The 14,934-nt window shown below is 53.1% G+C and overlaps 4 protein-coding genes across 4 annotated transcripts; 1 reads left to right on the plus strand and 3 right to left on the minus strand.

Annotated features, from left to right (window-relative positions):
• Positions 1-827: 827 nt before the first annotated feature.
• On the minus strand, positions 828-2,449 carry CPAR01_10755 (cytochrome b5-like Heme/Steroid binding domain-containing protein; the record flags this gene model as incomplete). Its single annotated transcript, XM_060495015.1, has 2 exons — positions 828-2,142; positions 2,202-2,449. Coding segments are annotated over 2 exons (1,563 nt in total), but the record flags the coding sequence as incomplete, so codon positions are not given.
• Positions 2,450-2,846: 397 nt separating this feature from the next.
• On the plus strand, positions 2,847-3,188 carry CPAR01_10756 (uncharacterized protein; the record flags this gene model as incomplete). The annotated part of the gene is made up of 1 exon (XM_060495016.1): positions 2,847-3,188. The coding sequence occupies one exon, from the start codon at positions 2,847-2,849 to the stop codon at positions 3,186-3,188; it is 342 nt and encodes a 113-aa protein (XP_060345364.1).
• A 3,452-nt stretch (positions 3,189-6,640) lies between these two features.
• On the minus strand, positions 6,641-9,527 carry CPAR01_10757 (protein kinase domain-containing protein; the record flags this gene model as incomplete). The annotated part of the gene is made up of 2 exons (XM_060495017.1): positions 6,641-8,560; positions 8,610-9,527. The coding sequence occupies 2 exons, from the start codon at positions 9,525-9,527 to the stop codon at positions 6,641-6,643; spliced, it is 2,838 nt and encodes a 945-aa protein (XP_060345365.1).
• A 905-nt stretch (positions 9,528-10,432) lies between these two features.
• On the minus strand, positions 10,433-11,437 carry CPAR01_10758 (uncharacterized protein; the record flags this gene model as incomplete). The annotated part of the gene is made up of 2 exons (XM_060495018.1): positions 10,433-11,117; positions 11,400-11,437. 2 exons carry the CDS (start codon positions 11,435-11,437, stop codon positions 10,433-10,435), a joined length of 723 nt encoding a protein of 240 aa, XP_060345366.1.
• Positions 11,438-14,934: the final 3,497 nt, after the last annotated feature.

The raw sequence follows: 14,934 nt of genomic DNA on the forward strand, positions 1-14,934 counted from the left end.
CCGCTTAGTGCGTCTACACTTCTGGCGGTGTCGATAGGTCAAAAGAGAGATGACAACGGAAAAAAGTTCAACTCATGCAAGACGGGCTCGGTAGATGTTTGGAAGCGTACAAATTAGAGAACGAACAAGGAAGGGGGGGGGGGGAGAAAAAGCATGTGATTGCGGCTTCTGGGCTGTATCATGTATGAAAGCGATGCATGTTCCTGGCTTACCTGATGGTATCAACCAGTGTATATGGGAGAATACTGATTAGCTTCTTCCAACGTGGCACGGTGAGTAGAGATGTGATTAGGATGAGTTAAGCCTAGAGCAACCATGGCCGCGTTATTGACAACTCTCTTGTTCTAGGCTGGTTGATCTGAGTCGTTAGTAGTCAGCTTTGTGAAGGTATTGCTCGAGCCCAAATCAAAATGTCAAGTTGATCATAGGTGTTGGCAAGCACAAGTTTGTTTGAAGTGAAGGTTGTTATTGTCATTCTCGCCCTTTTGATGGGCTTTCCTTTTTCTAGTCTAAACAGTTTCTCATTACTGTTATAGTGAACGCCCTGTTGCAATGCCCAACCCCGCAAACGCCTAAAAATGTCCCATAAGTGTGAGGTTGGCAATTGCTCTCACCTTCAGCCGAAGGTGAAGTGTCAAAGGCGTGTCACCCTAAAACGGCTTGGATATGCCGTGATGACGATGGTTTCAACAGACCCAACCATATGGCCAGCTCGTGTCCACCAATCTGTTGAAGTGGAAGTCAAGCGCTCCCACATCACCCGCCTCGATTTGTTTGTTTTAAACAAGCCTCCCAAAGTCATTAAACTGTCTCATCCATCATCTCGTTCATGCAGCGTCGGCGCTGGCAACGGGGACAGCAACACGAGTCAGCTGATCTCCCGCACGAACGATACGCTCGCCACTCGAGTCAGTGACGGTGGTCATGTCCTTGTTCTCGTATTGGGCACGCTTCCAGATCTCAACCTCGCAACCGCCACGGAGAACACCAACACGCATGGTAGAGAGCAGGTTGTGAGCGGCGTTCGAGTGGAGGTAGACACCACCGTTGAAGATGGCAGTGGCGTCCTTGCCGAGGGCGGACGAAATAAGAGCCTTGCCACCGGGGTGCTCTTGGATGAAGTCGGTCACGTCGTGAATAACACCAGCAATGGCAACGAGACCTCTACCGTTCTTAGCCTGTGCCTTGAAGTCGTCCCAGTCGATGACAGGCAGCTGCTCCAGGGGGACACCCCAGTCGAGCTTCGCGCGCTTCTGGTCAAGCTTCTTCTGCAGCTGCTGGACACGGCCCTTCTCGATCTCATTCTGACGGAATTGCTTGAGATCGGTAGCGAGGCCGAGCTGCTTCCAGGTCCAAATGCACCACTTAGTGGGGTCGTACTGCCACCACTGGATGGCGTTGCGGTAGTCGGACGGGAACTCGTGGTGGAAGTTGTGGTATCCCTCACCAAGGGTGACGAGGGCAGTGATGACGTGATCACGAGGTGAGTTGCGATCATCGAAGGGCTGATCACCGAGCCAGTGAGCCAGGGAGTTGACGCAGAAGGTAGCCTGCTGAACAACGAAGATGCGAAGAATTCCACCGTAGACGTAGCCGCCGAGCCAGTCGCCCCACCCAAGGCCGCAGAAGACTGTGGGGAAGATAACACCCATGGCGAGGACGCACTTGATGAAGTGAACGTGCTGCCACATGACGACGGGGTCCTCGTTGAGATCGGAGATATCGGTACGGCCCATACGCTTGGGGTCCTGCTTCATGACCATCCAGCCGATGTGGCTGTACAGAAGGCCCTTGCGAACGGAGTACGGGTCCTTGTCGGTATCGGTGTAGCGGTGGTGAGCACGGTGTCCGTGAGACCACCATCGGATGGAACCCTCAACGGCACCGGCGCCGACAGCGGCGAGGTAGATTCTGAGAGGAAGGCTGGCCTTGTAGGAACGGTGAGCCCACAGACGGTGATAGCCAGCGGTGATACCGAGACCGGTGTTGAAGTAGTAGACAACGGCGAAGACAGCGGTCTTCCATGTAAGCGGAATCCAGTAGGAGCAGATGAATCCAATCAAGGGAACAATCAGGATGAAGGTCGTGTTGAGCCAGTTGACATGCTTGTACCAGTTGCTCGCGGTGATTGGCTGGGTTGAACTATTCTGAATGTTAGTTGCCATATCAACTTGGTTTTGTTGGGGAAACTACCAACGTACATGTGAGGCTTCTTGATATCGTAGGCCTTGGCACGGGTAGGAACGTAGTCGGAAGTTCCATCGGGGAAGTTCTCGGCCTTGGTGACCTTTGCGTCGGAAGATGAAGTCGTCGCCGACATCTTGAAGACCGAAGCCAGTAGGCTACAAATGCGAATCGGAGGTTGTGGTCGGAAAACGAGTAATCCGAAGTGTCTGTTAGGAGACAACTCCAACGTGCTTGGTGAAGAAGCAACGTTTGCAATCAGACTTGCTGATTAGAAGTCCAAGTGGGCAATGGACTCTCGAGGGAAGAAGAAGTCTGGAAGAGAAATAGCAAAGTGGAAGGGGTGGGTGAAGAGTTGTGAATTATATAAAGAGAAAAGGATAGGTTGAAAGGGCCCCAGTAAGGAGGGAACAGGTACGGAGGCCGGGGTACCTTTGGGCGAGGTGTCCGCCACCCACCAGGTTCGAAATCCCAGCAAACGAGAGAGTGGAAAGGGTGGGATGGTGGTGGGGGGGGGGGGGGTCAGTGAATCAGATCAGTTAGTTTAGACCCAGGTCAAGTCACAATCAGCCGAAAAAATGCAAAGACAGATGGGTTTCGTGGGCCGTGGGGTTAGACTTGACTTTTTTTCGTCTTTGCTGGCACGCCAGACCGCTGGCTGGATGGGAGGGAAGGGCGGGACCCTCTCGATCTGGGCCCGGGATTCGCAGGCGGGAAAATGGGCAGATGGGAAGAGGGAAGAAGAAGCTTCCTCGCGAGACCCGCTAACAGGATTCGTTGTCCTGCCTTCTTCCCGAGATGTACCGGACGACGCGTGTATCCGAGTGGCAGGAACACTGAAGGCTCTAATCAGTACTTCGTACCTTCCATTCTCTTCCGACACCTTGCAGAGAAGGCACCAGACTGCGCTTCACGACGAGGCAAAGAAAGCAGGTAGGCAGGGCAGGAACAAGAGAAATGTACTTTTCCCCAGTGCCTCCTTCCTGCCACAAGTAAGAAGGTGAAAGGTACTTCGCTTCCAAGCTGGGGATGGGCAAAGACCATGTCCCCCTTGCCGATGTACCAATGAGTGTGTGTTGTGCAAACTGGCCAGAACAGGAAGTGACCTTCTCCTTGCCTTACATCTATCACAATAAACAGCCATGCATAAGCAGGTATTTTCCCTGGCTTTGGGTAGTAGCTACACACAATGATTACCAAATCGGCATACGAACCACCCAGTTACACTTACTCTGCGAGTCTGCAAGTTGTAAGCGATAAACGATCGGTGTGCGTTACGACTACCTTGTGATTCATAGACCTCGAGACTTGGATACTCGAATTCTCGCAATTCCTCCGTCTGTCCGCCTCTGGCCTGACTTTTGGATATCCAACAGCTTACATCCTAACCTCACGCCCACTTGCAGAGCATCGTCATCCATTAAAGACGTATCTTTCTTCGTTGGGATTGAGGCCTGGAGAGATCCAACTCCTATTCAGATCCCGTAGACGAGCCCTTCAAATTGAACTTTGGACCAACAAAAACCGATCCAATGTCATCAATATCGACGCGAACAGGAAGAAACATGCCATGAACAGCCTGACAGTCGATAATCAGAAGCAAATTCGGAACCTGCCAACGCATAGGAACACTCCGCACAGCCGAGGATAGGACGATGAAAGGCTCCAGATCAGGTCACACTTTCGGTTGGCTTTTTACGACACCCTGTCTGTCCCGCAAGCTCTGGGGTTTGTTCGCTATGCCGCAAAGTGCCTTGAGGTTGTCAATCTGCAATGGGCGACTAGGCTGGTAAGCACGCACGAGATGTGGTCCGAAAAAAATGTCCCGGCTCCCAACAAGTTCCCCAACGCTTTTCAAAATGACGGCCCGTTCATTGGCGGAAGCAGGGCTTGCCCCTGCCATGTGGCCGCCGCTGGGGCGGGGCGGATGGGCGGCTGGAATCAACCATTCCCTATTAGGAAATCAGCTCCACACTCTACCTCCAGATCCCACGACTCCAATGTGTCTCCAGGGCTGAAATCAAGACCTGCCATTCTCTATGTACTATGTAAGAAATCGCACCAGACATGTTCACGCACTTTGCATCAACCATGTCGTCTCGATCATCATTCCCAGACTGAGGATCGCTTCTTATTCCGACGCTGTCCCCAGATCTACTAACGGTGGCAAAGTCTCGTACATCAATGTCGGCGCTCGGCTCCCAGGCGAGTTACGACGCAATCGAAAGACGTTTCGACCATCATCGAGCGCCGTGAGCCTTTGGGTCCTTGGACTTTCACGTTCCCTTTTCTCCGTAGTTTCTGTCTCACCGTACTTGCGGCTATGGCTTTGTACCTGCAGCCGCCCATCACACTGCCGCTTGGGACATCTCATCAATAGCTCTTTACCGCCCTTCAGGCGACTACAGGCAACGGCCAGTTCTTGGACCAGCGGGCACTACTCACTTTTGAAGTCGTGAACGTATGAATCTGACGAAAGCCACTCACCAGTTGCAAGCTCTGAATTAGCTGGTTCTCATGCCAACGGGTCGATGAGCATATCTCCAACTATCTTTTCATCATTATCGCTCCTCTATTGGATCATGCGCCGAAACTTACATGCCGAAGCAGCAGAAAGGCTTGGAAGACAGAATCCTGGAGGGAGGGGGAAAAAAAAAGGGAATAATCAACAGTGGCGGCAGCTTGTGCAATCCACGTTCGCCCTCAACATGTTCCCCACCAGAGCTCCATTCAATGACGGAAGTCTCTCGTCGCCCCCGAGCTTTCCTGTGGTAAGGCTCCCCCATTGACAGGGGCTGGCCTTGTCTCTTTTTTTGTTCCTTATCGCCGAGGCGACCACATCGTCCAACTCAAGATTACGCCAACTGCCTCTCACCCACTTTTCTTCACGGTCACTCTCCCGAACATTCTCGGTCAGCGGCGAGAGAACACCCGATGAAACCCACGAGCCAGTTCGATTTCGGTGTGCCAAAAGCATCCTCGGCAACTCCAGGTCCCAGGTCCATAGTTTCGCAACACACCCAGTCCGGCCCTTGATTTCGCGTTCCCCGGTGATCTCGTTAAAGAGAAAGACGACATCCGCTCATCCCACTCCGGCATCCCGGCCCATCCCCAACAGAAACAGGACCCTGCCCCGCAATCCTCCGCCCCAGTGCTGCAGGACACAACAGGGATGAAAGTTGTCTTTGCCTCGCTATCGTCCCGAGGTTGTCTGCCCGTGGCTATCTGGCGAACCATCTTTTTGCCATGCGCATTCTCGATGCTCCCTTTACAGCGGTGGCAAGGGTCACGTGTTTTCTCACAATCATACGTACACTTGAACATTCAAGGTCGGCGATGGTCATTTGCAGTGTACGCAGTACAGTCGCAAAAGGGGACTCCAGGGCCTTGTCTTCCAAATCTTCAGCTAGTTGGGCTGACCTATTCTGGAATGTTTCTATGCTAACCCGATCTGGCGGGGCGCACCCCCTCGCACTTGGCCAACGCCACACCCGATCCGCCCTGCCAATCCCCCCGTCACCACCAGAGCAAGAGAGATGCACTTCTGGCACTCCTTCACTTTCGTCCCATCCTTCTTTGCAGCAGCTGCTGCCCAGAGCTCTCTATCCGTACCTTAATATTCTTAGCCGCACCTGAGTTGTGTGAGGCGACTCAAGCTCCATGCTCCCTCTTTGAGCTTGCTTGCTTGCCCAGCTTTGACGCCCTTGTCACCCACCTACCTTTATCGACACTTCAGGAAACTCGGGAAAAGGGGATCAGCATATCTACACACAACCGCCCTGGTCTTTTCGAAATCCAGACTAGCTACTTTTCTCAGACGTATATTAGTATCTAGGCAGTTCTTCCTTGAAAAGACTGCCAAAGCAGTGGCAAATCCACCGCAGAAGGCCTCTGGACTCTTGGAGCACCTACACATCCCACGTACATGACTTACACTGACCTTGGATCTACACCGTAGTCAACGGCCACCACCTCTCGAACGGAAAGAAATCACCGGCCGCTTGCTTGTATATGGCTGATGGAAGGGCGATCCATCTTATCATCGGGTTTCTCACTTTGGACAAACCACTTACTTGAGCTGCAAAGTCGTTTACGCACACACGGCCTTATTTCTCGCCCAACTTTGGTATGCACAGCCAGAGCTCTGCTTTCGATCCCACGATTTTTCGATTTCACAATATCCCACAATGCAAGTCGGTTCACGTTCCGAGTCTTGGTAAGGATCGAGGTTGACCAAAAGTCGTCTTCTATTTCACGTACAGTGTTTCCCGGACCTTTACACCAAGGCTATGCCGCAAAAAAATCAAACATTGTGACCACCAACTTGATTCGTATGCCGGCAGTACCATCATCAAGCAAAGGAAAAGAAGAAGTGGCGCCTCCCGATGCCTCGACAATCAACCTGCGCCTATGCAAAATCGCCTTCAGTTTCCCCCGCTGCTAGTCTTACATCATATCATCTCCGGGCATCTGTCGTCGTTGCTGTTGTCGCCGTTGCGAAGTCATCATCAAGGGATGTCTTCTCTCGCATCGTCTGCTCATCAGTGTTGATATGTGCCGCGCCAACCCCTTTGAGTTCTGGCGAATCTGCCCCTTGAGCTTCCGTGGGGTTGTCTGTCGTGGGTATTTGAGTAGTAGTTGTAGGTGACTCCGCCGCTGCCGCCTCTTGCTTTGTAGACTTGAGCCCTGGTCTGGCCGTTTGAGCGGCATTGGTTTCGAACTCAATTTCGGCGACTTTCAGGTCGTCCACAGCTGGCCCCTTTTCTGTCGAGTCCGCTATCGTGACAACATGTTGCCCGTTTCTGTTCAGTTCTTCGGGTTCTGTTTCCCCCGTTTGTCCGGGCGCTGATTGCCCTACTGTTCCTTTTCCGTTTGGGGAACTCTCTTGCGTTCCTTCAGATTCTCTCACGTTCACCTCCTCTTCCTCTACATCTTTCCCCTCTGTTTCGATATCCTTGATCGTCATAGGACTGGCCATCGCAGGTCGTGTCTCAATGGGATCGACGGTAGCAGTTGCCTCTAGCTTGTGACTCCGTAACGTGTCGACTAAGCCTTCTCCAATGAGTCTCTTGCCATCTTGTCCTGGCGTATGGTCGAGTTCGGCCCGATCGAGGGCGGCGAGATCACTGGATAGGGGAGTCCACTGCAATGCTTCCAGCTTTTGTCGGACTGACTTGCTTGTCTCTTCCAATGGCTCGGGCGTAACGACGGAGTCCTTGCTTGTTGTCGGTGTTGCGCTCTTTTGATCGTAGACCTCGTCTGCCCCAATATCGCTGTACGATGGTGCAATATTTCTAGCTTCAGCCCAGCTGGAGACATTACGTCCCATGTTAGGCGAGTCGCAAGGCCCATAATGACTTGGCAGTGGGCTTGGGGGAGAGCGGCCTCTGGTGTAGTAGTACGGGTCCTGTGAGAAGCCCCTCGTCGGTTCGTCAACATAGGGTTGGCCCAAGTTTACATACGACCAGTCGTGAGCTGGCTGAACGGTCTTGACCCTGGCGTAGCCATGGTTGCCATCCACGAAGTATTCCTGCATGGTATAGCCGTCGTCTACCGAGATTGACGGGGGTGCCATGTCGTCTCCATCCGCGGGTTCTGGAAAGAGGGACATGAGAGACGAGGCTTGCAACCGAAGGCGCGGATCTTCGCTCAGGCAAATGTCTACAATTTGCCGATACCAATCTGGAACAACGTATTCGTCTCCGAGCTGTAACGGTCGTCCTTGGGCCTCGGGCTCATCATCCTGTGCTGCCAATGCCCACAAGACCATGCCCAGTTGATAAAGGTCGGATTTGACGCCAATGTACATGGAAATGCGCTGGTTACTTTCGATAAGAGGCGTTGCTTCAGGAGGCTCCCAGCCCACTGGGCAGCCCCTTCTGTTAATGTCAATAATTTTGGCATCATCGTCATCATCAATGACTATGTTTGAGAGAGTGAAATCGCCCTGCACAAAGCCAGATTCGTGAATATCCGCCAAGCCCTGTACAATTTGGCGTGCCCACTTCTCACGAATCGGCCAGGGCAGACCTAATTCTGAGTCCTGCTTGTTATCATAAATAACATCAATAAGCGCACCATGAACGGCGTAGCTAATGAGCAGTCCCTTGACGTGCTCATCTTCATCATCAACCACGACACCATAGAACCGGATAATGTTCCTTGAATACCGGAGCCGGTTCAGGGCGTTGATCTCGTAGAGGAACTCGTCTATGGTGTCGGGGCCTGGGATCTCTTTCTTGATGAGTACCTCTCCTCCTACAGACACCTTGTAGACAAAGCCGGACATGTGAGAGTCGAAGACAATGTCCTTTTCTCTGACCCTGCGACATCCCAAGTGCTGGACTTGGCGGAAGGTAGGGTACTGAATGATTTCCTGTTGGATATTAGCACTGACCGATTTCCCTCAGAGCACATCAACTCACATTGACATCTTCAACCACATGTACATGAAGGCGGCCTTCCGTGGTTTGGAGTTTCAGGTTGGTGACTGATGGGTAAAATTGTATGTCCTGCAGACTATCTCTGATGGCTTCGTAGATCTTGGAACTTTTGTCACGTTGAGACTTGGTGTGGAGCAAGTCCATCTCGAGAGAGTTATCCGGGGCATTGCGATAGTCAAGAGATATGGTTACTCTACGCCAGTGGGTTGGAGTTTCTCGGTATGTGACGAAAAACTTCTCTCTCTTGGACTTATCCCGGAAGTGCATGCTGAGGTTGAGAATCCAAACATTTTCGAGCTCATCGTGAATCATAGCCTCGTAGTGAGATTGAGATGTCGTTACTGAGTGGGCGTCCGAATTAGATTGAACCTCGTGCGCATGAGATTCGTCTGTCGTGGGTTCTGCTGCAATTTGGGATACCATCTGACCAAGACTGACTTCGGCCTTTTCCTCGACAGGGCTGACGGGGGCAGATGGGGCAGACTGGACCTCGTACGCATTTTCGAAAAAGTCCGGTGCACTAGCTCGGGGAAAAGACTGAGTCTGTGACGCCGTACGTGACGATTGCACGCGCCTGTCCACTGATAGAGCACGCCTCTCTGCCGGAGAGGGTTCAACTGGTGCGAGGTTGTTCCTGCGCTCCGACTGTTGGCGTTTGAAGGTCTGCACGCGAGGAAGTCCGGGCACGACTTTTCTCGAGACTCGACGCACCAGACCAGTACTTTGCTGGTCATCGGAGTCGGGGTCAAGCTCGGGTTCGGGCTCGGGCTCCTTGGTTTGGAGCGGGCCGACGGATGCCGGGGCCGCATTGTTTCGTCCGAAGAGTTTACGAAGAAAGCTGGTGGACTGATGACCCGATGAAGGCGGCGGTTCCGCAGAAGACATGTTTGGCTGCGCCATGATGAGCTGAGGGAGATGTACAGCTTGCCAACGCGATTGGACTTTGGAGGTCGTCAAGGTGAGCCGATCAGGACGCTGACGGTGTGAGGTGAGGCTCTAAGCGGTGTGGTTCTGGGGACGAGGTGTTAATTATGGATAGTCCCGCAAACCTGGTCCGGGAGCGAACCAGGCGGGTGACAAGGATGAGCCTTGAAGCGAAAGACGGTCAACCTCAAGCCTGGTTTTGACCGGGCTTGGTGCCAGGTCGGAGCTAAATTGGGCTGGCAGCGGCTGGGATGTGTCTGGGCGCGGGGAACGCGAGACAAGAATGACGGCGGGCGTCTTTTGTGGACGTTGAAATTGCAGTTCGAGCGTGACGGAGTAGATGCAGGCAACCGTAGGCAAGATGGGACATCAGACGCTGTGACGAGATAGGATGGAAACGTGCAGAGAAGCAAGGGCGAAGATGACCATGTTCAGACGAGAATGACGGTGGCGGGGGCCGAGGGATTGACCGATACTCGACGGGCTTTTGGAAGAATCTCAAACCCCCAAGTCAAGAGGCTGTCGATAATTACTCGGTGTGCGTGTGTCCGTAGGCAGAAGCTAGATGCGGCGCACGTGTTTCTTTCGTCCGGGGCTGTTCGAAAGAGAGTTTTTGGCGAGTCCGAAGCACAGAACAAGCTCGGATGGGCTTACTTTGGATGGCAGCTGTACAGATGAGGGCGGCAATACGTCGTCTCACATCCGCACGTCTGCATGTGCTTTGCTTCGTCTTATTTCCTCAGCGATGAAGGTGATGACTTTGGCGAGCGATGTGATTCGTGTAGGCCAAGGCGGGGTGGCAGCGTAGCCTGCGGGAGGAGAGCTGCGTTTGATCGCTCTGCGGCTGGGATGATAAAGGATGTACAAATAGGCAAGTAGCGTCAGAAAGGGTAGGATGACGGAGGACGACGTAGGCGTAGGGACAGATAGGCGAACGGGAGAAATATGTATTGATTGACGAGGATGTTGGATGGGTGGACGTATGCCGTCGAAGTCGGGGTGTGGATATGTATGGCTGGGTTCGCGTTGACCGGACGTGCGTCGTGAGCTGCTGGGCGGCGGCAGTGTTGGTGTGGTGGTGGTGGTGGTTGGCGAGCACGTAGGCTTGGTGAGATGAGGCGAACGTTGGACTTTGGATGATTTGTATGGAAATCGGGCGGCAAGAAGATGACCGGGGGCTTCCGAGAAGAGGAAGAGGGGGAGGGGCACCGTTGACGGTTGCCGTGGACACAATGAAGGTCGTGGGGTCGTTCAGCGGTTGCGTCTTTTGCTGTTTTCCTTTTTCTCTCTCTCTCTTTTACGGGACGGTACTGTGCAAGGTACGAAGTCGAATCTGCAAAGAGGAGCTGTAATGTACCATATCCAGAGTAGTGCAAGCGCATGCAGGAGAAGCGCGTGAAAGTGAGCAGGACCGCTGCGAGGGCAATATTGGGTCCCCACCAGGTCGTGTTTCTGGTTTGCTGCGACTTTAACGAGGGGCTGGGAGGCTGGGCACCGGGTGAGGCCTCGTCAAGCTCCCGTGCCAATAGAAATACCAGGTGAAGGAGCGGGAGTTCTAGTGGCGCTCTTTAGATACCATCAAGTACTCGAAAGTATGTACGTACGGTACGAATAAGGTATGTGCCCCTTGAAGGAACGAGGTCACTAGGAGGGCACATTGAGAGAAGGGAATTCATGGGGAGAAGAAAAAGACGTGGCCAGTGACAGTGAAGACTCTAGAATGTCAATGGCTGACGGGAAAGTGCCTATGAGCGGACGCTAAGGCGCTTGATATTGTAACTGAGTGACAACCCACCAACAATGCACGCTCGTAAGGTATTTCGTACCTTACTTTCCCAGTTACCTTACCTCAAGGCGGTACCTTTCTCAACTGCAAAGATGAACATTGCGAATCGAACGGTGGATGCTTACCACCGTTATTCTTGCCCCTTTTTCTTGTCTGAGATATGGTAGTTGGGTCTTTCCTCAAAGTTTCTGGAATGTGATGCTTAGATGGAAGGAAAGATACGTCCGGTGACTTACCTTGAGGAAGGACAGGTAGGTAGGTACCTTAGTTGGTAAGTACCTTCCCAGACTCGAGATGGACGGTTGCGCTACTAAGGCGGGAGGGCACGCCTGGCGGGGAAGCTTGGCCATTTCTGGAAGAGGCGGGTGGGACTTTCCCTACTCTGATGCGCTGGCTGTCCCGATATTTCCACTTGGGCGTTAAACGCCGTTGATTTGGAGCTGACGAGACTTACTTCAGGGGCTTAGAAGTTAAGGGGGGCTTTCTCTGCCGTTGGAAAACGTGCCGGTTCAGGATGGATCTCCATGCCTTCCAAGTGGTGTTGGTTCAGGTGCGTCGTGAACCTTCCATAGTCCCTGGCCTCTCGCCAAGGCAGGGAGCACACCATTTTGCTGTCCATCCTTCTTCCATCATCGTCACTTCATCCCTTTCTTCTGTACATACCTCACCCCAAAATCATCTCATCCACAGCCAGCGTCGAGGCGAGCTGAGACCGGGACCGCGGGACCCAGAACGACAACTCAGCTGCAGCCCGAGGCCGCCCTCCTTCACGAACTCTTCCCCGTGCCGCTCCTCTTAGCGCATCTCGTTTCATGTACGATGACCTCCGAATCCAGCCCTCCTCTGGCGATTGGGTCCCGACTTGTTATTCTGTGGGCGTTGGGTTCGTTGGGCTCGCATCAAGCCCTTTCATTCAAACCTGCAAACATCCACATCGTCACCAGGGACTGCAGTTTTCCAGATCCCTCAATCAATTGGCCTCACATTCAATCATCCGTCCATTGACCGCCCTTTGCTTTCCATGTTCGACCCACAACTTGATATAGGGGAATACTATGGCATTCATGGGTACGGCCACTGCCACCAGATCAAGATCAGATACGCCCAGCACTTTCGATAGGATCGCTGCCGCTAAGGCCAGGGCCAAGGAGGGCATGTCATAATGGACCCCCGAGATGCTTCCTTCCCTTGGTAAATTGATGAGTCAATCGCTCAAGGACTGTCTATCTTGCTACAGATCTGATCAGGGGTGTCTGGCCGATTTCGCTTTTCTGCACTCGTCGCTTCCGGCTCAACAACCTGGTGATTACCAGACTCAAGTCTCGGCCGTGCAAGGCAAAGATTGCTCAACTCCAAGACGGCAACAGGCCGGATCCGAAAACTATTACCAGAGCAAGGCTTCTATACGCTACATCTATTGAAAGTCAATGGGTCACACGGAGCTTTTTTGACCCGCTATGTCCAAGGGACGTCAGCTCAATGTGAAGCTCTTCGCCTACCGACCTGCGCCAAAGATTTCATCATTGCGCAATCTCGCAATTGATGCATCATCTCCGTTTTATTGCGTCGAACTGCGTCGTCGGACCATACCCCTCGAAGCATTGAGAAATAAGGACGACTTACCCACGTGCTCGTCTCTCCTCTGCGTCAAAGCCGTCTGCTGCACGACCCAGCATGTTCATTCGTAGTCTGGAGGCCAGCACATTACCAATCAACCATGCTGGACATGCTTTCAACCTCCACTGCCTGACACTACCTCTACTACTTGCAATGTGGCACGACATGAAGTGTGACTACCACAGACGATGGAACCGCAGCATAGCAATGCGGCGCATGCAAAGGTGGACGAACGAGCGGACTGTCCCGGCGTCATTCAGCATGACCCTGTAGAAGTCGGTTGCAGGACCACCATCTCATCAAGAATTCAAACCTGAGGAAGACAAATCAACTACGGCGGCCTATCTCGGGACCGTTGATGCGTCTGAAGGGAGCTTACGGAGACCATAACAATAAAAGTGTCGGATGGCCTCGGGTATCTGCACTGTCTGTTGGCTAACATCAGCGGCCAGGTCAGGGGTGCGTCTTTCACACGCTACGTGCATTTAGGCATCGACGCAGCCCAAATGATGAGGCTGTCTTGTTGTTGACAGGCTGGCAAAGTGTCCTACGGGACGGCTTGTATCTCTAGTCAAGCGCACGCTGACATCAAGGTGTTCAACTGTACAGACGCATGCCTGCGATATGCTCTCTTTGGGTAACTACCCAGGAGCTCCTAGAAGCCCGGATGCTGACGCTCTGGTCGTTGCAACCTCGCCCGCCATCCTGTTCGCTACTCCAAGCGCCAGGAGCAGGCATAGCCATGCCTTGTCAAGCGCCGCATCTCAACCGACCTGGAGATCTCCCGTGTCCGGTGCACTGAGAAGCCGGCTTTAGAGATGAATGATCGATGATCGGTGGCGAGAAGAAAGGGCAGAACGCAATACAAGGGTCGTGTTGTTTGCCCTTTTGGCACTCACACATCCCAGCCAGTCTGGATGTCTTCCCGCGAACCCCACCGATCCCGCGTGGACGGATGGGCGTGGCACACCGGGTCAGACCCTGAGCAACCCAGAAGAACCCACCCCACCTCGGTGTCAAATCGAAATGCTAAAAGGGAGCTAGAATCGTTGTCACCAATCTGGACGGCATTCGATGTCGACGTCGTCGGAGCCTCTAGCTGCTACAGATTGGGCCACAATCAGGCACACAGAACATGTCACCATGACTCGGTTCTATATCGTACTGTAACCTTCATCATATATCACAAACGCGAAGACTTGTGACCTGCACTCCGGCAGCACGGAGACGTACGCTCCACCGTTCGATACCCCCGAGGCTACAACGGCCTATCGCGATTGGCAACCGAAATGCGCGGCACCGCCGTCTCACCAGCACCATCGCTGCGGCCGTTGACGTACATACTACATACACGGTGGCCAGGTCGGCCGCATCTGCAAGCGACAGCGTTTCCGGTAAGCTGGTCCTCTCCTCCCTTGGCTACCGCTCCACACGTTGCTGCTCGCCTCGAACGGCATCAGCGGGAGGTCACCACACCCCCCGCTCATCGGAAAACCAATCGAAGGGGCAATGCTGGCACTAACGAACTGTAACTCATGGCGCGACGTACCCTTTGGGGAGGAAACAAGCTTCGTTATGTGGCTGTTCGCCGAGTGCCTTGCGACGGACGGCTCACAACAGGTATTGGTAATATACAAGAATTCGCTTACTCTGGCCTGTCCCGAAAGCTAGCTACCGTACCCTATGCAAGCATCGCGCGCCCTGCTATTCCTTCACACAGCCGCCACTACCTATGCGCGAGACTGACTGCTGTGCAATCTAAACATCCTATGCAATTGGGTGTCGCTGCAACCCTAGTCTTACAAAGCCGAGTCCGGTTGTTTCTTCAGACAACACCGCCTGAAAACGGCAACCAGCCAAACAATTAAAATAGAAAAAAGAACCATCTAGAGTAGAGATGCAGCATCGAGAGGAGGGAGTTGTGTGTATTTGTGTGTGTGGTTGTTGATGATGTTGATTTGCCGTGACATTTTTATGCGA

This window comes from Colletotrichum paranaense (genome assembly GCF_030867605.1).
Source record: "Colletotrichum paranaense strain IMI 384185 chromosome Unknown Scaffold_9.1, whole genome shotgun sequence".
Classification (NCBI taxonomy): domain Eukaryota; kingdom Fungi; phylum Ascomycota; class Sordariomycetes; order Glomerellales; family Glomerellaceae; genus Colletotrichum; species Colletotrichum paranaense.